The sequence below is a fragment of the Taeniopygia guttata genome, chromosome 3, assembly GCF_048771995.1.
Source record: "Taeniopygia guttata chromosome 3, bTaeGut7.mat, whole genome shotgun sequence".
Classification (NCBI taxonomy): Eukaryota; Metazoa; Chordata; class Aves; order Passeriformes; family Estrildidae; genus Taeniopygia; species Taeniopygia guttata.
The window spans coordinates 110037074-110060997 of record NC_133027.1 but is presented as its reverse complement, the minus strand read 5'-3'; the positions used below and the strand labels follow the sequence as shown (position 1 = coordinate 110060997).

Here is a 23924-nt window from a genome sequence, read left to right as displayed (position 1 = left end):
GCAGCAATGCCATATTTGTGTTGTGAGAAATACAAGGTGTTCAGGCCTGGGAAAAGATCTCTTCTTTTGTCCACACTGCCTGTTCCAGAACTGCTTTCAATACCACATTTCTCACTGCATCCAGAGTGGAACATTTCCTCATCTTTATTTCTGCTTATAAGGCAATTTTTTTTTCCTCCTCGTGATTATTTTGGGCTACAGATACAGCAATGAATATGTTATCTAGTAGGAAAAAGGGAAATAAATATGTACAAATGTCTCTCCTGCTCTTTGTGTGGGCTTGTGTGTGTCTGAGGACAGGCAAACATAAATACATACGTATACTATGCCTACAAAATATTTGTGTGTGTGTGTTCAGCAGCTCAGTTCCAGTCTAACTACAAACACCTATGCTCATTTTAGGAAAATGTGTCGTTCTTATTTGAAAACTCTCTGAAATCTCTAAAAATGTAAAGGTGATGAACAAAACAAATGCATCTACTTTTCTTGTAAGGTTTTACATCAACTGAAAAGGAAATCTGGCTACAGACAACAGAAGGGTCTGAGTAAAACTAGGTGGAGAGTTGATGGAATTCTGCTTTGTCAAAAAAGTTCTCATCATGGAGCTCTGAGGTTTATAAGCAGGAGACAAAGCAGTTCACAAGTGTTTTAGCTCAATTTTTGCAGACCTGAAGAAGTCTAGCTGCAGGAATTTTGGTGCAGGAGCTGGGTAAATATGACTGATATTAGCCACAAGTATCTAAAATGGCAACACAAAGGAAATATTTTCTCCAGTGCCTGCAAAATGGGTGCTGAGCTTCTTTGGAAGGTCTGGCCTGAGAAAGTGGTACAATGAAAAAAAAAAAAAAAGGGTAGTAGGAGGCTTGGGGAATGAATGTTTGTGGAGCACTCAGCCCCTGGTATGAAAAGTTCTAAATATTATTGTTATGGCATACTTACTCATCGAGGCAGGGAATACCAAAGACTTTCTTCTCCCAGCTGACCCGGCCTTATCTCAAGGAACTGTTGGTGGGTGGTGATTGCCCTCAAGAATTGGTGATGATAGAGGAGTGGAGGCACTCACTTTGCTTGCAGAGCTGTTCTGGGCACCCTCCTGGTCCTGCCAAAGCTCTAGTTCCTCCTTGGTGCTTTTTGGTGAGCACACACCCTGTTCCCAGAGAAAAGCCTGGCAAGAAAACACAGAGCTCTGGCACCCGGCTGATGGAAGCACTCAGGCAAGGCCTTTCACTTGCAACTGGTACACTGGGAAATAATTGATACAAATTGCTTCAGACATTCAAGGCTGCTGGTCCTGCTTCCCACAGGCTATTTTTAGGCCCAATTAGGCAGATTAAATGACACCAGAATTAATCTGGGTACAGTCACATGTTTGAGCTTGGGGTTTTTTTGGTTTTTTTTTTTTTTTTAATGCTTTTCTCTAGATAGATGGCAAATTTCTGAACTACAAAAAGTAGATGAAGGGATTATTTTCTAACCCCCAACCTACCCCCACTAAGTGGTGTTCACGCACTGAAAGACTTGCTCATTGAAAAACCACTTAGACCTGATTGCTAGGGAATTTACTCTGCCCACCTTATACCCACATCAAATAACAGAATATGAAATAACAAATATTCTTGGCATCAGGCTGTATGAGAGCTCCTCTGGTCTATCACAAAACAAAGGCTACCAATCCAGCCACTGGAAGATGAAATACAATTAACTAATTCATTATATAAATATTTGGTGTGGGGAGATATAAATTGGCTTATCTCTATTATTGTTATCATTATCATTAGCTGCTGTTTGCTAAGACCAAGTTTTTCAAAACCTTCTTTCACATCAAAGGTTGAAAGGGAGTGACTGCATGTCATTATTGGACATGAAATGAGTACACAGAAGCTTGGGACATTCCAAAGAGAAAAAGATCCAGTTTTATTCGAACATCTGGTATTTCTAGAATTCCAAAAGCTTTCCATTTGTACTGTTATCATAACCTGGGGCCGGCCATCATCCAGAGGAGGCTGACTGACCAGCAGCAGAAGGACACTTATCACGCTCTGAAAAACTAAAACTATTGTGGATAATTCCCAGGAGACCACCCTGGTCTTTTTCTGGGACTGCTCTATCAGTATGAGTAGGGGAACAGAAAGATTTCAATAGGGAAGTGAAATGTGTAAAGACCCAGAAACTTGGTGGTCTGGTGTTTCTTTTTAGATGAAAAAGTGAAGTGTTTGGGAGATGCAAGTTATAGTAGCAGTGATATTACTGAGCACTGCAACAACATTATGAAGCAAAATTATCTGAATCAGCTGAGACATCCAGCTTATTATCACTGATGGTAGATTTTCTCTTCTTCTGTGCTAAGGATGACATTTACTTACACAGCATCTAACAAGAACATCACTCTTGTGTCTCACTTCCATAACTAAAAGGTACAGGTTTTTATTCCATTCCCAGTGCAATGGGATGGGTAGACAAGCCTGGGGTATTGCACCAGCAGGGCTGTCTCTGCTGGGAGATCCAGGTGGTCATTGTGTTGCTGTTGATAGGACTCATGACTACCAGAGGACGCCAGGCTCCTGGTTTTCTGGAATGAATGCAAACCATGGAATTGTGCACAGCTGTGCTGGGACAAATTTTCTCATTTGAAGTACATTTCACAATTATGAATCCATACTGTACAAATGAACAAATATAGCACATAATCAGATTTTTTTTCCCCTTCTGTTCTTTTGGTTCTGATCACCAAAGCATGCCAGCTGACAAAGTTGGTAGTGTAAATTATGCCTTAAGAAAATATGTCCACTCAGACTTACTTTTGGGATCTTAATTTTCTAAGGCTTTGCAAACTGAGTCACTAACATCATAAAAGTGTGCTTATTTCTATAATACAGTTATTTCCCCCTCTAGTGTCAGGCTGTAATGTAGGAACCAAATAAAGCCAGAATCTGTGCAGCAGCCCAGAAATGATACCTTGCCACAGGAAAAAAGAAAGCCCAATATATAAATTTGGAAGTAAACTATGGTAAAATTATGGTTTTTGTGTGGGTTCTGAAAAGCAGCTCCTCTGGAAGTTCAGCATGGCTTACCACACTGGAAAATAAATTTGACTTCCAGGTAAAAAGACATCATATAAAATATGCTGAAATACAAAATTCTGGCAAATCGCTTTTTATGACAGGATGACAAAGCACACTCTCTAGTCTTAACTTCTCTTGTTGCTTTTCTAATGCTCTTCTGATTAAAAATAAACAAAACCTGAGTTTACAAACTTTAGGAATAAAAGATGTGGAATGCAAGAACTTTCTAATAGTAGCTGAACATGGAAATAGACTGTTCTTCCAAGGTCCTGCTTTTCCAGTGCTCCCTGCAAATGTAGAATGGAAGAGGGTATCTGGTCTCAAAACTAGGGAATGACTTCTTACAAAATATGTTTTGAATCCAGGACTGGGCATGTTCTCCTTGATTATTCCTTCACTTATCTTTCTTCCTCAGTGAGACTGACCCAATAGGATCCAGCTTTTCCCATGGAGAATCTGAGCCATTCTGGAAAGGCCAGATACCAAAATGACATCCTGGTTTACAATATGCATAATAATCACTTTTCATGTATTACTTGGAGCAAATCAAAGGATTCAGTGTTTACTAAATGCTTTACTTATTGTTCTTACAGCCCCTAACAAATCTTGAACACGGATAGATGTGAAATAAAAGATAGGCCAAAAAATAAGCGACATGGTTTGCTCACTTTCCTCACTGGTTTTCAAAAGCCAGAAAAAATACCACTGTGATCAGAAGTATAATTTACATCAACACAAATAAGCTGTTTCTAAATTAAGTGATAAAATAAGTTGAAAGATATCTTGACTGATCCTGTTATTATCAAGCTTCTGATGGAGAATGATTTTTGGACTAGTTTTTTTATTTGTTCCCCAGGCCTGAAAAGAGATAAAGAAATGTATTAGACTACATTTCAGGTTGCGTTTTCAGTTGTAAAACAAACTTCAGAACTACAAAACAGAAGAAAAAAAAATATATCCTTTAATATAAATATTTTGAGACACAAAAATCATTCATCTATTCTTGTGCATTTTCATTTCTCTACCCCAACACTGAACATGGCATCAAAAGCATATTTGCCAAGTACCTCTTTTCAAAAAAGCTTTCCAGTGTTAGTTATTACAATGCTCTAACAATCCCAGCAAGAACCTGTGAAGGTACCTGCTTTAATTCTGCTCTGCTTAGAAAGCAAATGGTAATAACCCACAGTCCCTGAGGTAATCTTTACTGAGACCTCTCATTCCCATCCCTGAATTACTGTCACCAAGTATATTGAGCATTCCCATGTTTTCTATTTATGAAACTTATTTTCCACTTTGTTGGCTTCTGCACACACACACATATATATATTTTCTTCCCCTCTAATGTGTAGTAGGGCCCTCAGTTTGCTTCTAAGATACTAATATAACAGTTTGAAAGGGTCAGGATCAATAAAGGAAAGAGCAGTGAGGATGCTGACAGTTTTTAAGCCCAGCAGACTTTGGCTTGGCTGACCCTATGCTTCCTCATGTTTCCTGAAGGGCACTGTGTGTGCAAGTCATGCAGAGAATGAATACATTTGCATGCAAATGTAGAAAGGATTGTTGGACAGCTCAGTTGAAGAGAGTTTAGTAAGGAAGCAACAGAGCACTCAAGTGGGACTCAGCACACCTAGGTTCTGTGTGAAAATGTTCTGGGTAAATAATTCCTCTTTGGTTTATTTTTCATATGTTTGAAATTTCTTCAGGAAAAGTTCTGTGACTGATGACACAGTGTTTATCCCCCAAAGTTTGAAGTGCGACTACATTCTTTTTCTATTCTTCCTCTCTACCTCACACTACTTTACGACTGAAAGTTTTATTTTGTGGGGGCAGGAATGGGGACTTCATAGGCCACATCCCTGCCGCCTAAAAGAAAACCCTCTAGTTCTCCTTCTTTATCTTGCTAAATTAAAATTTTCAAACTTTATTTGCTCAATGGTTCATGCTGTCAGTGGCTCCATCCCTTAAATCTGGAAGGTTTAACCTTCCCTCACAAGGAAGAAAAGCCTTTTTTTATCTGCTAGGTTGACTCCAAATCCTTCTCAGAACTTGCTGTTGAGCTGTCTCTTGTCTGTGACACATCAGGTCCCTATATGTTTGTTGAACTGACATAGCCTCTTTACATTTTTATTCTCCTGCTTATACTTAGCAATTTGTTGAGACATCCAGCCCTGCACTGCCAGGAAGATCAAATGCTACTCCATTTCTTTTTCATCTACTTAGGGCAGCTCATCTTGTATGACTGAAATTCAGAATAATTTTTAAAGTGTTGACTGTCCTTTGTTCAGCAAGAATATCTTTTATGACTTGGGGTCTAAATAGTTGTCAATGTTGGTGATGTGTCGTCCCTCCTGAAACTGATGGATGATGCCAGGTGATTGCCACTGGCTGAAAACAATCAGGATGGAAAAGGCATTTGAGAGAGACATTTTTGTTATGGCACGGTTCAGGAGATGATCATAGGATAAGATGTGCACTTTTTAATTACGTTACTCTATGTCACAGATTGAGTCAGATTTGGGCCTTCTGAAGGCCCAAAATGTTTGTTGTAAGACATTTATCTCTGACTTTCTTCTGATCAACTGCATATAAATCCAGTTTAATTTCATTTGCAAAAGAAACCTGACAACAGCTTTTCTAAATAAACACAAAAGGGATCCCAAAGCCTAAGCATGCTTTAGATGAGTGTAGGGAGGCTGTTTTTTCAGCCAGTGTGTGTTTACCTGACAGTTTTCTGATAAGCAGTGTGATACCAAAGCCCCACTTTGTAACAGTGTTAACACCATCTGCCTGGTGCAGATAGCTTATTGGAAAATGCTGTCATCAGCACTGAAGTGCTGATGGAAAGTTATTGCTTCAGTAACCACTAACACACTCATATTCTGTCTAACTGGTTGCTGCCACTAAAAACTATTATTCAGGAAAAAAAAGAAGCACAGGTCATTTTTCTTTATCATAATAAATTTTAGGTTTCCTTGCAGTGCCACTGTTTATTTATTGCTTTCTGCTTCCTGCCAGTTTTACTTATCTACACTCTAGAGTGAACTTTATTACCTTCCTATGATTGCTCTCGGTAGCTGATTTGGTGACAAATACTCATAGAACTTTTCATTAGACCCTGACATAGTGAAATACCTGTTAAGAATATTCTCTTTGCCAGGCACAGTGGGCCAGTTGGCCTCCTGAGGCAGGGGTACAGTGCAATCATGTGAGTTATCTTTACTTGGTTTCAGCTGTTACAACTAAATTTGTACCAGATGAAAACCAGGACACATAGTTTGAAGAAAATCTATACAGGAAAATTTGGATCATCAAGGAACCTCATTCAAATAAATGCATTTGCTTAAGAGTAAAATAATATACTATGCAGGTTGCACAGCCATGCATGCCCCAGATATTCACTGATGGTGGCTTAGTAAAACAGAGAGCCTTCATCGTTTTTCACTGCAGCATTGAGCTAATTAGAAATACATGTGAAGAACCTCAAGTGTTTAGAGCAGATGAGAACATAATGTAGTATAACTGAAGCCAGAATCAGTTTTCACTTGCATCAGTGTAATGTGGACTAAAGCTATTTTGACTTCCAAATGCTGTACTGGAGATTTTGGTTTGGCTTCTTATTTTTTGGCAGGATTTACCTTTCTTTTGCAGGATGTTCTGTCTTGCTTTAATGAAAGCTAGGATGTCAGCATCAGCCTGGCTGTCTCCAGTCAGAGGAATAGATGTACTTGAACTTGGTGGTGGAGTCCTGAAATAAGAAAGTATGCTTGTGAACTTAAGGGAGCAAGAAGGCTAATTTTTCTGTCTCTTCTTTTTTTTTTTTTCACCATAAAGGATTTTATTCTTTAGATGCATTGTTAGATATAGAACAGTTTAGCAGAAAATTGATCTCAGGACTTCTTAATCACCTTACATAGGTTCCTAAGATTAGCCACCATCTCTTTGGTGTGGGAAGGTTACCTGCTTATCAGCTATAGACTTCTCATAAAGGGTTAAAAATATTGTAGTACTGAGCTAAAAACTTAATTCCCAAGTGGAAAAGCCTAATGTAGTGAGTTAACCAAGGAAATGATGGCTGTAACTATGCCATGTGTTGGATTGCTTCAGGCTGCTATACATCTGAATAGATGAATAGAATTTTTGCCTACTGTGGGGGAATTAAGTTTTCATACATACACAGAAGTAAAGAATCAGTGGTACTCAGGATATCTCCTGACAGACACAAATCCTTTGTGTTGCTGAATGTCCAGTCCCAGCTGAACTCATGTACTTGTGCTGTTAAATCACTGACTTTTAACAGATCTCTGGTGGTGTAAGATGATGTAATACCATAAAGCTGTTCTAATCAGCTGAGAAAGCTAAGAATTTCCACCTGCATATTTTACCTTATTTAAAGACTGAGCACTAATTGGGAGATTAGAAATACAATGACAAAAAATTACAGTAGAGAAGGACAAGGGGAACTGAAAGGAACAAACTTTTTTTTTTTTCATATCATACCTCTCTATTTATAGTTATTTTCACTGTTCATTACTGGGTGTAGCAGTAGGTGGTTTGTATGACTGACATATGCAGCAGTGTAATATCCTTGTCTTTGTGCTATTAATTAAGTTGCCAATTGCTAGACCAGTGAACCAAAATGGAAAAACAAGGAAGAAATTACTCTGAACTTAAAACTCCCCTATTTTTATGTAGTTTACAAGGCAATCCCAGAACACCAGTAAGGGACTGTTCTTGATTGATTTTCATGTACTTCACAAAAATATAAAAAATAAAAACCCACAGTATATTGAGAAGGTACTCTCTAAATTCCATTTTAGCTCCTATTTTTCTTCTGCTTTTCTTAAACCCAAATGCAATTTAAAATATTAGGTTTTGGGGGATGAAATTTTCTATGGTTTTTTTTTCTGCTCTAGAAATGGACTGTTTTGGAAAATGAAAGAAAAAAAAAATTATGATTTCTTCTTACTAATGCAGTAAGAAAAACAGTAACTTAACCATATTTTCCTAAGGGCATTGATAGCCAGAACTGTTGAGCACAATAAGAATATAACTTCTGGAAGTAGAGTGACTTGGCATAATGTTTCAGTGAGAGAAAAGAATGTGGAAATAAACACACTAGAAAAAATAGAGAGGCTCAAAACCCCAGTAGTTTCTGTTAACTTGTTAAGCTAATTTTCACAAACCAGTACCTCTTTTGAGAAAACATGACATATAACCTTTGCCAAGTCTGAAACTGTTGCCATTTTATTTTAATAGAATAATTTGTGGGAAGGGAATTAAAAATATCTTAAAGACAAAATCACAAGTATGAAAAAATCTCTGCCTAGTTCCTGCATTCTACAATTCTGCAATACATGCACACTCTGATTTTTCTTGTTTTCAAATGTTTTTATTTACTCTCTTTCAGATTATCTTTCTCCGGGGAGGCAAATTCATAAATATTCATAAGTTTATAGAGGGAAAAAAAAGCTTCAGGTGGAACACAAAACCACCTTTGTAATATTGATGATGCAGCAGATTGGTGTAAAGCTATGTGGTAGCCTGCAGTTTATTTGGAAGTTGGAGGAAAATCTTCAATTTGTAAATTTTTTGTTTTTTATTTTTACATTTCAAGGAGACTGTTTTTAAATAGACTGATGGAGGATTGTGAAGGCATTATATTATTTTGTACTTTGCTTTTTTCCTCTGAGTAGTCAAGGTACAGTTCTTACCTTGTTTTTAAAGTTGGGCTACCAAAAGTGACTGAATTCTTTTTCACAGCTGGATCTTCATTAGGAATGTCTCTATTGGTGTCTGAAAAACTGAATGGGAAATGAAGAAATATGAAGGAAATAAAGAACAGAATATAGCCCTTGTGTAGGCAATATTAATTCATACAATAATGAACTACGAAGATGTTTTTCAAAATTTAAAAAATCTATATAAAACACTTGTTTACCAAAAGAAGATTTTCAGTTTAATCCATATGATGATGATGTTTATGTAGAGAATGTGAAATGAAAGAATGACAAATGCCTTCAAAAAAAAAAAAAAAAACTTTTAGTATTTGCCTTCTAAGTGCTGTAAAGCACTTTGATATATCTGATGTAGTTTGTAATGGTATATTTAGTTCTTAAACTGAGCATTAGCCAAGTTTGGCCCTTGCTCATTTTCTATTTTTCCTTTAGTCAGGCAAAATTGTTAGCAAAATCAGTGAGAGACTGGGTAAAAACTCAGTGAGGGCTTTGGGATGGGGCTTCTTGATGACAGCCAAATATATTGCAAACAGCTGCCGTGCATTCCTGTCTCACAGATATCATTATCAAGGAAGCTCACTGCTAGGGAGGCATTTTTCCACCACTGGATAGCTAAGGACTCTCTGCTTTTCCTGATGGTTGCATGTACTGCAAGATCTGGTGCCAATCTTAGAGTGGAAAAAGTAAATTACTCGGTGTAAGGATTTTTCCAGTAGATGGCAGGATTGGCAAGTTCTTGCTTTTCTAACTCTGCAGTAGTTTGTTCATTGTTGGCGGGTGAATTGATATTTCTGGCAGAGAATTTGAAAAGGGAAAGAAATTTATTACTAAAATTTTACTGTATTACACCGTGCCAGGTTCAGTTTTGTAGAAGATATTGTGCCCAGGAGTATAAGTTATTTTCAGCTGAACAGCTCCAGGTTTGCTGAATGATTGTCTTTAACTCCTTGAGTCCCACACCATTCACACCTGCCTAATTCAACTAAAACAATATCTTATTTAATGTCAATAATATTCTGTACTTTATTACACCTACATATTACAAGAGCTAGAAAGGATGTGTGATGTTATTACCCACTATGTGGTTTAACAGTATCTGGGAACCTCATATCGTCATTCTGTTTTAGAATTTCCTGAACATTTTTTCCCACTGATTTGGCAGTTCTTAAAAATAAAGTGATTTGTGTTTCAAATTCAGTTTTCTAAAAGGCCTCTGTGTCTGTGCCCTGAGATACTGAGGCATCCAAGTCACATAACCAAGGTTTAATAAATTGCTACACATCAACTGAACCATAGCAACCATCTCTGACTCTATTCTTAGCCTACAACAAACATAATGTGACTTAATGTGATTCTTTTTCATTGTTTTTTTTTTTTTATTAAAATAAGCGTCCTTGCTTTCTCTTTGTCATGCACAGAATGTATGACTTTACAAATACTGTGAGTCAGCTGAAGTATTTTAAGTTGCAGTAGTTTATATTTTTTAACTACTTCTTTTTTTTCCATTGAAATTGAAAAAAAAAATATTGCCCAAAATGTTAAATATCCATTTGAAAGGGGATTTAGATTTAGACTGATTAAAAAAAACAAGGTATATACTACAGGTGGAACTCTAGGGATGTCACTTTCAAGTACATATCTGGACCTGAGGACAATATGGCAAAACTTGCCTTATGGTGCTCTGGGAGAACTTGGCACAGAAAGCAATATTAAAAAACCTACTTAGACTGAGTGAGATGATGCCCAAAGTCAGGAAATTAACATTACTGCGCTTAGAGATGGACATTTATCTCCTATCCTGTGCCTGTGTGGTTGCAAGCAGACATTTTTATTGTGGGATGCAAACTGTTCTCCTGCAAGTTAAGGAAATTTAGAAGGAAGATTATAACTATTGTTTAAATGACTTGAAGTTCTGCTTCCATGTAAGAGGTTAACTATTAGTTTACTAATCTAATAAACGAGTCCATCAGTTTGGCACAACTAAAATTCATCTCTTATATCCTGGATTTCTCTAATTCCTAGGCTAGAGGGATAGTCATGGGGATAACTTGCATCTTTCAAGATGAAGCTTGGACACTGACATTGGAAGACAGATTGAATCATAAGGGGACAAAAGACTGTAATTCTCCTGTGCAGTGGTTTGTACATTCAGGTGCAACTTGTTCCTAGCCTGTTCTTAGAAGTCAGGACACTCCTTATTCATCTGTTAGATGCTGTTCTTGTAATGCAAAAAATGGAGAAATGTTCTAGTAATGCTTTAGATTTAATGGAAAGTCATTATGCTAGCATGGGGTGGAGGTAATGATTCCCCTCACTGTGTGATTAGCATGAAGGTCACAGAGAGCATCTCAGGATGCTCCGACAAAGCCAAACAAAACCATGCCTGACACACTTTAGTGTGATGAAAGTCTTCTTCAAGCAAGGGCTTGATGATCCAGAGCTCTCTAGAGGTGCCATTCAACATTCCTCTAATGTGCAAACAGACATACCTGGATCACATTTTGGATTTGGGTGGACATACAAGGTATGGAAGTCTTGCTTCTGTCTGTCGTCCCAGGTTTAACCTCTAACATTATTCAGCTTGTTTTGACAGTGTATAATTCCCATTTTCATTCTCAATCTATCTGATTTTTCCATTAGTTGAATTTAAGAAATCTCAAAGACTGTTTCCTGACAGCCTCAGTAAAATTCCTACTTTTTCTGGAGACTAAAGATAGTCTGTCAACTCTATATGTCCGTTTGCTTTCATAACCTAGTACCTGATGTTTCACCCAGTGGATAACTCTCTTTTTCTGGGGGGTGATGGGGGGAGAATCCTCTGTTGTGGGTGTATTTCTCACTCAGGCATGGGGCAGGGATCATAGAGATGTACACAGGGTTGCAGCAGCTTTTCTCTTGTTGCAGGAACCCAAGGACCAGAGACAACTGGTCCGTGGACAGATCAGCTCCATCAAGTACACAGGGTAGAAGAGCTGCAGAGATGATGCATGTCATGGTATGAGTGCTTAATTTGGCAGCTGAAAAATAATGGAAAATCAGGTAGTTTGAAATGGAAATTGAAAATGTGAAGGTGTGCAACATCTGTAATGTTAAGAAAACCTCAGCTGCCCAATTATCTGAGTTTTGGACATGAGGGGAACAGATGTTCAGTGTACAGACAGGAAAGATTCAAGCTGCTTAATGCTGAGCATTTTAGTATTTGGCTACAAAATTAGATTTGGCCTAACTTGAAAATTTATAGATAAATTGTTCCAGTTGTTACCAAAGAATGTGAAAACTTTTGAAATGTCACTAATTGATGATGTTATTCCCAGATTATGTTTTTATCATTATGTAACGCTGTAGAAAATTGGCAGGAATAAAAAATTATTAGACAGAAAGTGCTGTAAGATATGTAAACATTGGCCTTGTTTTACACAACATTAGTATAGGGAGCAACTCTTGGAATCCAGGACAATAAGTTTTAAAAAAATCTGATGCTCAGAGTCATCAGACAACATGAAGATTTATTTGAAAATGGCTCCAAGGGAATTTAAAGTACCAGGAAGATTTTGAATAAGAAACAGAACAGCTGAGGAGTCTGAGGTTGAGCATACTGTGGGGCTTGCTGCATTAGGACAAATGAGATTCAGTAAAAGGAAATGAGTGAGGTTAAGAAAGATTTGACTGAGATAAAAAGGAATGCATTCCATCTAAGAGAAGGAAAAAAATCCAAAATTTTATAAGATTCGAATAACTATCTAACATTTGTATGATTCAAAGAGAATACAAGAACAGTGCAACACTACCAAAATGAAACGTTCAGTGAGAGAAGCAATTTGAATAGACAAGGATCTGATAAATTCCTCAAATGAAAGCCATTGTAGGAAAGACTGTATGAAGAAGAACAAAAGGCTGTGCTCAAATTCTGAATGTGTGGAACACATATGGAGTGCTGAGCCCGACATGCATTTTCAGACTTCTTGCAGACTTGACAGGAATCCATTAAGAGACATAAACATATATTCAGTGTGAGTTGCAGGTAGCACCACAGCTTTCAGACCTCACTGACTGAGGCAGAAATGGTCACTATTCAACTCATTTATTAACAGAGACTCATTTTGACGCTTTAACAATTCAGCCATTTTTTCTACTGAAAAAAGAGACATATTTGTCCATTAATCAAGTGCCTTTTAGGTGTATGTATCCTTCTTAAGACTCAAAATTATTACCAGCCTCCCTTCTCTGCTATTTTAAATATAAGTTAACTTAATATAAAATAAAATATGAGCTTTCCCAAGGCTTAATTTTCCCTAGAAATATGACTAAGGTGTGTCAAACCATAACAATGCACACAAGTCATACATTAGAAGGTGATCAAAAGACTTTGTTCAAACACATATAAAGATTAGGAATACACCTGTGTCTTTTACATGCTGAGTTATTGAAATTATTTTTTCTAGCCCTAAAGATTGTATTTACATCCATTCCCATTCAGGATGGATGGTTTTACTGCATACTTACTCTGTCAAGAGTCTTAGAATTTAGCCTACTAAGTTTTAGATCTTATCTCTATAAGATATAGAATATCACCTGTTAACTGAATTCCATCTTGGAAACAGGTTTTATTTACACCACATTATATCAAACATAATTTATGTCAGCTTTTGTTTTGGTGGCTGGCTATTCTGCTGGGTGAAGATAGCAATATAATTTCCAAATAAAGAGATGGTTGATTTCTATACAAGTTAGAAAAAAAGAGCCATTTGTGTCTCAGGAAAAGATGTGCCTGTAGCCTGGATTCATTCTACACAATTATGGGAATATTAAGTAAAGTTTCTGTGACAACTGGGGCCAAGGAAATCCTTGGGAAATAAATATTCTACTATTTTATTCTTTTAAAGTCTGTGAAATTTGAAACCATTACTCTAAAATGTTATTGACTCGGGTAGGGGAAAAAGTAAATTTTCATGCACAGTGGGAGGTTAAGCCTGTAGCTCCTGATTCAGAAAAAGCAGAAATGGTGTTTCTACTTCCATATATATGCCACTGGAAATGTACCTGAGTAAAATATGTTTAAACAGCCTAACATAAAATAAGATCAGCTTTCTATAACCATAGGAACGAAAGAGTGCTTGACTTTTAAAGATTATTACAAGAATATTGATAGAATTGTGAAAATAAAACTACATTAATCCCAACTCTCTCTACAATTTTAGTTCCACAAGATAAATATTTTATGTCTGTGATATTTATGCAAGAATTATCCAGTCAGCCTTAGTCAATATGCCCATTAATTAGACACAGAGAAACTGTTCACTGTAAAGAAGATCTGCTTTTTGCAGGGCATCATGTGGGGCAGTACAGGACTCCGAAGTAAGCTTGGCAGCTGAAAGCAACCATGCACCTTTCCCCATTCTAAAATGTCAGATGGACTTTCCTTAGACTTGTCCTCCAGTAATAAACATGAACAGTAAAGGCATTTGATAGAAAAGCTAAAAAAAAAAACCATAAAGAAATCAGTTATGCAATTTTGTTTCTGAGCTAGGGTAGGGAAAGGAGGATTCACCACTGCTGGAGGCCAGTCCCCATTGCACTGGAAAGTACCTGGGCATTATTACATGCTCTTTTCAGTTCAAGCATTTTTAATTAGGATGCAAAAGGTATTGCTCTCCTGAGCAATGCATCAGCACACCAACTGAAATTTGTTGTTCCCAAGATCAGCGGGGCAAAGAGGTTGTGCAAAAAGTGCTTAGTTCAAAGGATGGTACAGAGAGTGACAGTCATGGATTGCTGGAGCTAATTTTCCTGAGTTGTGCTAAGCTAGACCAAAAACGCTCTCATGTTCTGTTCTCTGGGCTTTTCTCTAGGACAAGTAACCTTCAGCCTGAGGCCAGAAATGAACAGCACAGATTAGGCCTAAAACCTGCCAACCATTTGCAAAGTGATTAATGCCTAAGTCTTGAGAGGACACAGAGCAAGAACCAAAGCAAAGTAGAGAAGACTGGAGTTGGTTTTCATCAGTTTGAGAGATCTGAAAATGTCTTCTAGACAATGTCTATCATTTCCTGTACTGATTACAGAGGATTTACTACAGATACATGAGAGTGTTAAATAAAACTTAGAAGCTATTTTACAGTTTTAAGAAAATGGGAAAATATCACTTATGCAGATTGCTTTCATAAAAATGTAGGTAAAGCAATTCATCAGAGAAATGTTAATTGCATAACAAGAAGGAGGAGAGAGAGACAGGAAAAAAAGGCAAGAGAAAGGTGGTGAGGAAAATAGGAAGAGGGAGGGAGAAAAGAATAAGGAAGGGAGCACCTCCATTTATTGTCCTTGAATATGGAAACCTGTACAGTTAGGTATGTGGTTTCTTGCACACTACTTTCCCTGATCATTATGAAAAACCTATTACTGCAAATTTAAATAAGAGCTTTTGAAATCAGAGGTAACTGTTGATGAAACAATCAAGATGATTACATTTTACTCCTGTAGATGACACAGCACCATCTTACAGTATCAAATATAATACCATTGTGGAATAATATGCTGCATAAATGTACTACTATGACATTTTTCAGGAGCAAGTCTATCTAGGATATGTATGAAATAATTTTTTAATATGTTTTGAAGTCCCCTACATACATCCTAAAGAGATATAGTATCCTCATACACAAAACTAACTGATAACAGGCTTGCCTTTCTTAGCTGTTGAGGGGTCCTTAGAGAAAGGTTTCCAAGATTCCAAGACCAGCATGTCAAAAGAACTGAGGTCCTACCTTCAATAGGACTTCCAAATAACTGAATGATAAAATTTAATTGTCTACACAATTGTTTCTGTTGTAACTGAAAATACAGTGTTTCAGTGTGATATTTGTAAAAGCATTCTGGACAACTTCACTTTTAATAAAGTGCATTTTTCCCATGTAAGGAAGGAAGAGAAAAATAAACAATTTACCTGATAGGTGATAGCTGCTGCGACGATCTGGTAAACTGTGGATAAACAGTGACAGTATTTGGTGAAGTAACCATCTCTGACTTTTCCTGCTGGGTTTAGATTGAAAAACAAAATTATGAGGCTAGGATTTTTTAAAAGTTTATCATATTGGCCTATACATTTCAGCAATAACAAGGTAAGCAATGACTCATTCAGAAAACACAGAGCCTGAATCACACAGTATTTTCTCCACTTGTACAAACACTTCTGAACAAAGAGAAAAGTATTTAGGATTGGTTCAAGTATTTTTAAGCTCAAGTTACAGGTTTTTAATATGTAACAGCATATGTTCACTGATTTCAGTTTCTTAGGGAGCTCAAATATATAGATAGGTCAAGATCTAAGAAATTAATCCCAATTATGTTTTCCAGTTTTCTAATCTTCTACTGATGAATCATGAGAGGTTGAATCCTGGAACTCTCCTTTTAAGGGATGGAGAAAGATGTGCTGCTGTGGATTCAAGAATTTTACTTGCAGTGCTTTGTAAAGCCTAAATATTTACACAGGAGGGTGACTAAAACGTTATCCTCTTTGCCACTAATATAGATAGGGATTTTAACTGGAAAAGCATTTGTGTTAACTTGCAGTTAAGCTGCTTAGGTGGCAGTGTATGGATAACTAAGTTCCCTAGGCTAATTTCTGTATTTATTTTAAGCTGTTTTCTTAAAAATATGGTTTAAACTTATACTAATGAGAATTAACCAAAATATAAGTCTTTAGTTCATTTTTTACACGAGTCATTGTATTAGAGCACTCTGTGCTTAAACACTGGTGGACTTCAGCTAGAGAGTGAGAAAAAACACACTGTGCTGGGAGCTGATGACTCTCTGGGAGCCTAAGGAAGCTGAAAAGTTACTAGAGTCTTTGCAAGCAAAGGAAGCTAAAAATTAACTATAGTTGCTGCAAAAAATGCTAATGAAATAATAGTTTTGCTAGTAGTAAAAAAAATTATTTTTTGCAATCTGATAATATTCTTTCATAGTTGTTGGTATTTTGGGCCCATACTTCCCTAGTAATCAAGTTGTTTGGGAGAACATCAAAACAGAAAATAGAACAGGAAAAAAAATGGGTTTGTTTAATTTTTTTAAGCTTCACACAAGTATAATTCACATTATTTTTGTCCAGCTAACTTTGGCATAAGTACAGGTGAACCAGACCCTGAATTCCATCCTTCATACTCCTTTCTAACTAGTCAATTAACTACTTATTTGAGAAATTATTGAAGATGTTATATTTATATGAAAATGGAAGAAATACAAAATTATTTCATACCTGGAATTTTTTTGCCTCTTCAGCCCACCAGATTTCAAAGTCTTTTTGTAACTTCATCTTCACTTTTTCCATAAGAAGCTGCAAGTGCTCAATCTCTACCTTCAGCCCTTTGAAGCGACTGTACACTGTTTTATAGCTAATATGAGATGAAAAAAGTGTATTACAGATTTTCCAACATATATCTGAATAAAGGTTAATCCTACCTAGAACTGTTAAGAGATTTAAACTATAAAACAATGTGTAATAATTAGAGATGCAGAGGACACAGACAGATGGTAGAAGGAAACATCTCATATTTTACAAAAGCTTCATGGGACAGTAAGTGCAAGAAACTTATTCCACAAACCTTTTATTTCATTATGAAGTTAGTGGAATTCAAGTGGGATCAGCATTGATAGACAGTTAAAATATGTGTTTGATCAACTATGAAAATTATTTCTTTTGAATTCTCAACATGTTACCATTAATAAATAACTGAAAGCTTGGATTCAGATAGGAGCTGAGGCTGGTTCCCCTGTCAGATGGAAGCTTCATTACCCTCTTGGCTATTATACACTTGGAGATTTACCAAGAGTAAGAAAGAGCCAGAAGTTTCCTCAGAGATTGTGAATAACAAATGCTAGCAAAATACTTCATACTGACATCCTTGTATCTATTTTTTTATCTGTTTGGCAAGGGTTGGTTTACCATGGGTATTCTGCATATTATTTACACTTAGTGAGTCCTGTATAACCTAAATGTTCTCTTTAGGTCAAGAAAGGCAGGACTTTTCTGAATCTACCCAAAAGGCTCACAATACATTTGGATTCAAACAACAAGCTGCAAACACTAGTCCTCAGGGAGGACATTTAGTTGTTTTTATTTATTTTTAACCTTTAGCTCAAGCATAAATTTTCCTCTCTCTTCTACTGTGGCATCTGATAGACAAACCAACAGCACATACAGAAATTCAGAACTATTAGTGAACCACAAAGCTGATATTTTTAAAATGTCAGAGAAAACCCTGAGGGTAGCTGTGTGTGCAGAATTGTAATTGGAATATACTATCAGTATAATTTATCTTCTGAAGGATGGTAGAAATCTGAGGCAGAAGTAGTACCTTTTTTTTTCTTCTTCAATTTGCATTCGAAGATTCTCTTCTACTGGATCAAATGTTAGCTCTTCAGAAGGATTTGAAACAGCTATAGGGTAAAGGATCAGATTTTAGCAATGACTATATGGTGTCCAAAGAAGCGACTTCTGATTAGAATAAAAACTATCTTTTTAGAGGCAGTTAACAAAACTGGGGTGATTAACCACTTCTCTCTTCTGGAAATGCTTCTTCAAATTTCCCATTTAGGCCTAACTTAGTAGAGGACATAGTCAGTAACTAGTGATTTGAATCAAATTGCTTATAATTAGGCTTTTTATCATTAAAGATTGGAACATTAATTTTAGATATAAATAAAAGGAAGTTAAACATTCACATCCAATGCATTCAACCACTTTTTGCAATGGTTTTGGCAACAAAAACAAGACCAGAAGCTGTTGCAAAAAGAAGAGATGCCAGTAGCTCTTGAAAGAGAGATTAACTTTAGAAAGCAATAAATTAGTATAAATAAAGAAAATATCCTGAAACTATGTGAGAAAATTTTCAAGGTAAAGGCTGACTAAGGAAATACCTTAAGAGTAGCCTAAATTAGCCTAAGAAAGCAGCTTATGATTTACCTATCCTGTAACAGAGCTAGTTAAGATGCAATACACAATATGCTTATTCTGAGAGATTGTGAAACAGTCTTTCCATCATGGTTTATATGTTCAGTGGTGAAAGGAAATGTAAAGTTACCTACTAATGTTACAACAGTTTCTGTTTCTGGGATGAATGAGAAGAGTTTTACGTTCCCCAAAAAATATGTTTGACCTTTTTAACTAAAGAAAAATTTAAAAAACCAAAAGATTTGCTGTACAATACATACAAGTTTCCACCCCAACTCTTATTTCTGCCAAGAAAATAAATCCTATGTCAGTCTGTCACAAGGCCTGAGGAGTGTACCCTCTCTTCAAGGAGAGGAATTCTGTCTGGAACAAGTGGGCAGCAGTGACCCCTCTCTGCCTGTCAGCACACAAGCTGAAACCATTAATCTTCTGTAGTAGCACCCTATAGCTTAATACAGATGATGTTGAAAAGCATTTTATTTCATTACTTAGTTGAAGCATGTTAATGCAGACAGTCAAGGTGGACAAAGCCCATGCACAAGTCTCATTTCATACATTGAAAGGCCTTGCTGCATGTGATTGCAAAGAAGGATAGGGTGAATACATTTGTGGTGGGGAGAGTACCCTTAAAAGATAAAAATATAAACTGCTTGAAATGTTAAAGTGAACAAACAAGACAGAAGGCAGAGATGATACAACAGTGACAGTGTATAACAAGTTATGTCTGAACATCACACATAATAAAAAGGTCATCATAACCGTGCCAGAACCTTTAAGGAAAGGAGAAAACCTTTCCATGATTACAAAGGATGAGGATTTTCTGATTTCTCACACTTCATCCCCAAGAGAAGGCATAATGTGGGGAGACACTCATTGCAGAGCTCCTGAGGCTTCATGTTTTTCTGAACTTCATGAACACAGAGCAGCCTTGAGGGAAATGTGCTCTTGTGGAACAAACTGAAATGATTTAGGGATTTACTGGCTCTCAAGTGAGTCATGCTCACAGACCATGTGAGAACCCTTATTATGTTTCCATGAATATTCCAACCAGACCTAGTGTGAGCCAATTTCAGGTTAAAGGGACTCTCCTGAGCACACTGAAGTGCATTTGTCCTATTTGCACAATCTGTGACTGTCTCTGAGTTCAGGAGGCAGAAGCTCTAGCCCCTTATAATGAAGGAAAATAACACAGGATCGAAGAGAGTAACATCTTAAAATGTTAATGCTGTTTCGGAAGTGAGGACTTCCCTACATGAAAACATCACCAAATTCTGCTAGTTATTACAGAGTGATACAAGCCAGAGTAGAGCTTTCCTCCCTTGGTTTATTAGGACATCTAGTACTTGGAAAAATATTTTTTATATTAGCTCTGAAAGGTCAGCCAAACTTAGGCAACATTTTGTCACTTGTATATAGAAACAGCAAAAGAATGGTTTTCTTTTTTTACATGCTGTAGATGAGATTATTTAGTTGCAGGTTACTTTCAGAAATAATAATAAAGCCTTTTGTATGAGATGAAAACCTTTATCATAAACAGGGTGCAGCATCCTCACCCACGAATACAAGTCTGCCTTTTATCCCTAGCTGGTGATGAAAGGCAGAAGAACAGCTGTAGACAAGGTGAGCAGCAGTTTTGTGAATGGAAAGAGATGAGTATACTGCAAGCTGGTGTGGCCCCAGCAGCAGAAGTAACATCAGATAAATGGCCAAAATTTGCATATCCCTGTGCATATCACTGAGCTTGGGTCACAAAAGCAGGATATTTGATCATGGTATCAGGTGAAGTCCAGTAGCAAGTCAAGTCCAGGCCATGCCTGCTGGAGCACTGCTTTTAAGTTCTCCAGTGTCTTTTCCCAAGTTCTTGCAATGTCCATTTCAGTTTCTTGTCATGCTTGCTCATTGCAGCAATATGTTTGTGAGCTGAATAACATTCTGCTCTAAAGACTAGACCTTCGGAATACACCTGCTGTAATATATACAAAGGATCATGTCTCTTTCCTGATCTTCCAAGCAAAAAGACATCTAGAGGCTGGTGGACCATATTTCAACACTTATGTTTCCTGTTACTTCTGCCTTCTCCTCATTCCCTGCTACTTCTCCCCTCCCCTTTACCTTTCCTGATGAATCCCTGCAGTGGCCTCTTTCTGCCCCGTGGTTTCTGCTGCCTCACACCCCTCTCCTCTTACCAGTCCAGGCAATTTCAGCTGTAGCCAAAGAAAGGAAGCTAAGGCAGAGGTTACTGGCTCACTGCATCTCATATCTAATGTTAGCATTCTTCATTACATAGTCTCAGTCATTTTAAAATAATGTTAGAGGGACACTGGATGAATAGACTGTAAAACATACAAATAATACTATTGACTCACAAATCAACTTAGACACCTAAGAAAAAAAAAATTTTGGCTACAGCTTTTTTTCCTCTAAAGAGTTTATTTTTATTGTATATATCTGACTTCTCATGCAGAAAAAGAAAATATATATTAACCAGACATATAAAAAGTACATATAGATTACGAAACACAGAAAAATCATGACATCACCTTTCCCCACATACATGAAAAAAATTGCAATACATTAAAAGATGTAGTAGAGGTGCTACTGCTAAAATATTAACTATCAGATATAATTTCTACAACAGCACAGAACACAAAGTGGTATCTGCTTTGTTCAGTCAGGATTGACTTTTAATTCATTGATTGACATTTTGTCATATGAAACTCAGCTGTGCAGTTTAGCTCTATGCTTTTAGTGCATCAGCTGAGATGATTTCATTCAGTTGGAGTGTAATATCACATGCACTTTTCATGCCCCACTGACTTCTCCTGGGCAACGAATGCAGTTGCTGCAATTTAACCCTGGATAATGCAGCCCCAGGTTTCAGGGGTGCAGGAAGGTATGACATGCATGCTTAGGAAAACATTGGCTCTGTGTATATCAGGGGCTTCTGTTGGCATCCAGTTCTGTACAACAGAACTATTTTGGCAGCAGTCAGCAACATACTGATAAGGAGTGTTAGTTTCTTTACATTAACATATCTGCACATAGAGCTGAGTGGCAAAAATTATGAATCCTAAGTTGTGACGCCTTTTATAAGAATACTGAGTCATAAGATGTAAAGAAGAGACTGATAGTGCTACACTGGGTAGGAAATAGCTGGCAAATGTTATGCTTACTTTAAGGCTAACTGTTTTTGCTTCATCTTCATGTACAACCCATTTGGTGAAGTGAGCACAGGATACAACTGATATCAGCTGCCTGCATAGAGATGAAGGTGAGCTCTACATGAGTTCATATGATGTGAGTTTGTAATTTTTGGTGCTTTTTTTCTCATAAAGAAGACTGTAAGAGGCATTTTAAGATATAATTATTTTATTCTAATGAAATGGCCAATTTTGGAGTACAGGAAGTAATAAATTTTACATCATGTTCCACAAGATCAAACCACACGGTACCAGAGAGAAATTGCAGCACCTGCTAACTGGATCACTATTTCAAAGCCATGTGGAAAGCATGGATGAAACACACTATTTCTAGAATGATACCAAGTGTTATCACCATAGTTTACTGCAAACTGGCAACAACCTGAAATACTCTGGCAGATTTTTGTCTACAGTCAGAAAATTTTGCAAGAAACTCTCTGTGACCCTGAACTTTATACTCTCTGGGGTGCTCATATATTTCTCAACCTGAGTGTATCCTGGAAGTCAAACTCCTAGGGATTTATTGTCTTGTTCCTCAAATAACATTGTGTCTTACCCTCCAGCTGTACTTTTGCAGTCAAATATTTTCATTTTTTCACTAGATAGTCTTGTATTTATCTGCTTAAATTTATAGTCACTTGAAGTAACCAAATTTAGAATTGACTTTAGTATCCAATTAATATATTTACTGCATAATTTATCAGCTTTTCAGCTTTTGGCAAACTCAAGCATTAGTTCTTTCAAAATGGAACATATGTTGTAAGTTGATTTTTTTTTTTTAAGGAATAGCCATCTATCATTATTCAGCATCATCTTATAAGTAATTCTCCTCTTTTTCTTTATATTTCCCGTGGGTCATGTCAGCATATGTTTGTCACTGGGCACCATGTGTGTACCTTATACAAAAGCAAAGACGAGTAGGCAAATATAACTCAGGAGAAGAGGAAAATATCCTAATGTCTGGATGAGTTTATATTGTGGGTTTAGAGCACTTTACTTAACCCTAATAGATTTTAAAATTTTTCAGCCAGTTTGTCATAGAATACACTGAAACACACTATCCTATTTAAGGCATTTTACAAGTTGACAGATGTGCAGGGGATAAAGGATATGTATTTTGTTGATTTTGATTTTGATCACTGAATTTAGTAAAAGGGTCCACTTTTTTTTTTTGTAACATTGGTTGTTTTTTTTTTTTTTTGTAACATTGCATTGCTTATTGTTTTACTGGCTTAATACTCACTCAAACTAACTTCCAATGTACACCAATAGCAAACAGAGCTATTTTCCCATCTCAGTGAGCTGTTTTTCCTAAATACAGTCACACTTTAATTCCCTCAAGTTTCTTCTTTGAAACTAGTAATCTATATTTTTCTTCCTGAAAATACATGGCATACAAACCAGGAGGTGTTACCTTCATGTCAGCTGCACTTAAGCCATGTAAGCTTCTGAAACCATCATGGCTAAAAATTTCCTGTTGCTTTCCAAATATACAATTAAACTGGGGGGGAAAAAGCAACAAAGCAGCTTCAAAGTTTAATATGTTCCATACATGCCAGTTAATCTAGTGAAACAGTGACATAGCTGGGTCTTAGCCAGGAACCCCCTACTAACTCAGATTCTTGCCTAAACTTAATAAATACTTTTTACCATTTGATTACATGCGATTCCTCTTGCATCATTTATCTTGTTCATAATATTAGATAAAATCATACCTGTTACATTTGAGTGATCTTTCTCCACCTCCCAATAAGGAGTGTTATTTGTCATCCATAAGCTTTGAAGTTTTGTAAACATTAATTTCTACAAAATCCAAGAGCTTTCATGGAAAAAAAATCTCTTTTCTAAGCTTTGTCATGAGACATTAGGAATACCCCATCACCAATATCCAGACTGCAGTTCAACAAGCACCACAACTTTTGTAAAGTAGTGCCTAGTCAAGAGAAGGATTTGACTGAGAATAATATAGCACAACTTT

At 36.7% G+C, this 23924-nt stretch overlaps 1 protein-coding gene across 4 annotated transcripts in view; it reads right to left on the bottom strand.

Annotated features, from left to right (window-relative positions):
- Positions 1–1890: 1890 nt before the first annotated feature.
- The window catches only part of KIF6 (kinesin family member 6), a 143380-nt gene continuing 121346 nt past the window's right edge, over positions 1891–23924 (bottom strand). For 3 of the 4 annotated variants that reach the window (XM_030269215.4, XM_072927615.1, XM_072927617.1), the window contains exons 17-22: positions 18151–18232; positions 17052–17187; positions 15741–15829; positions 8777–8866; positions 6701–6810; positions 1891–3920 (exon numbers count right to left, since the gene is read on the bottom strand). In XM_030269215.4, the coding sequence (XP_030125075.4) occupies positions 3904–3920; positions 6701–6810; positions 8777–8866; positions 15741–15829; positions 17052–17187; positions 18151–18232 (524 nt within the window). In that variant the 3' untranslated portion in view covers positions 1891–3903. The remainder of the gene's footprint in view (positions 3921–6700; positions 6811–8776; positions 8867–15740; positions 15830–17051; positions 17188–18150; positions 18233–23924) is intronic. The other variant, XM_072927614.1, reaches the window with a different exon arrangement.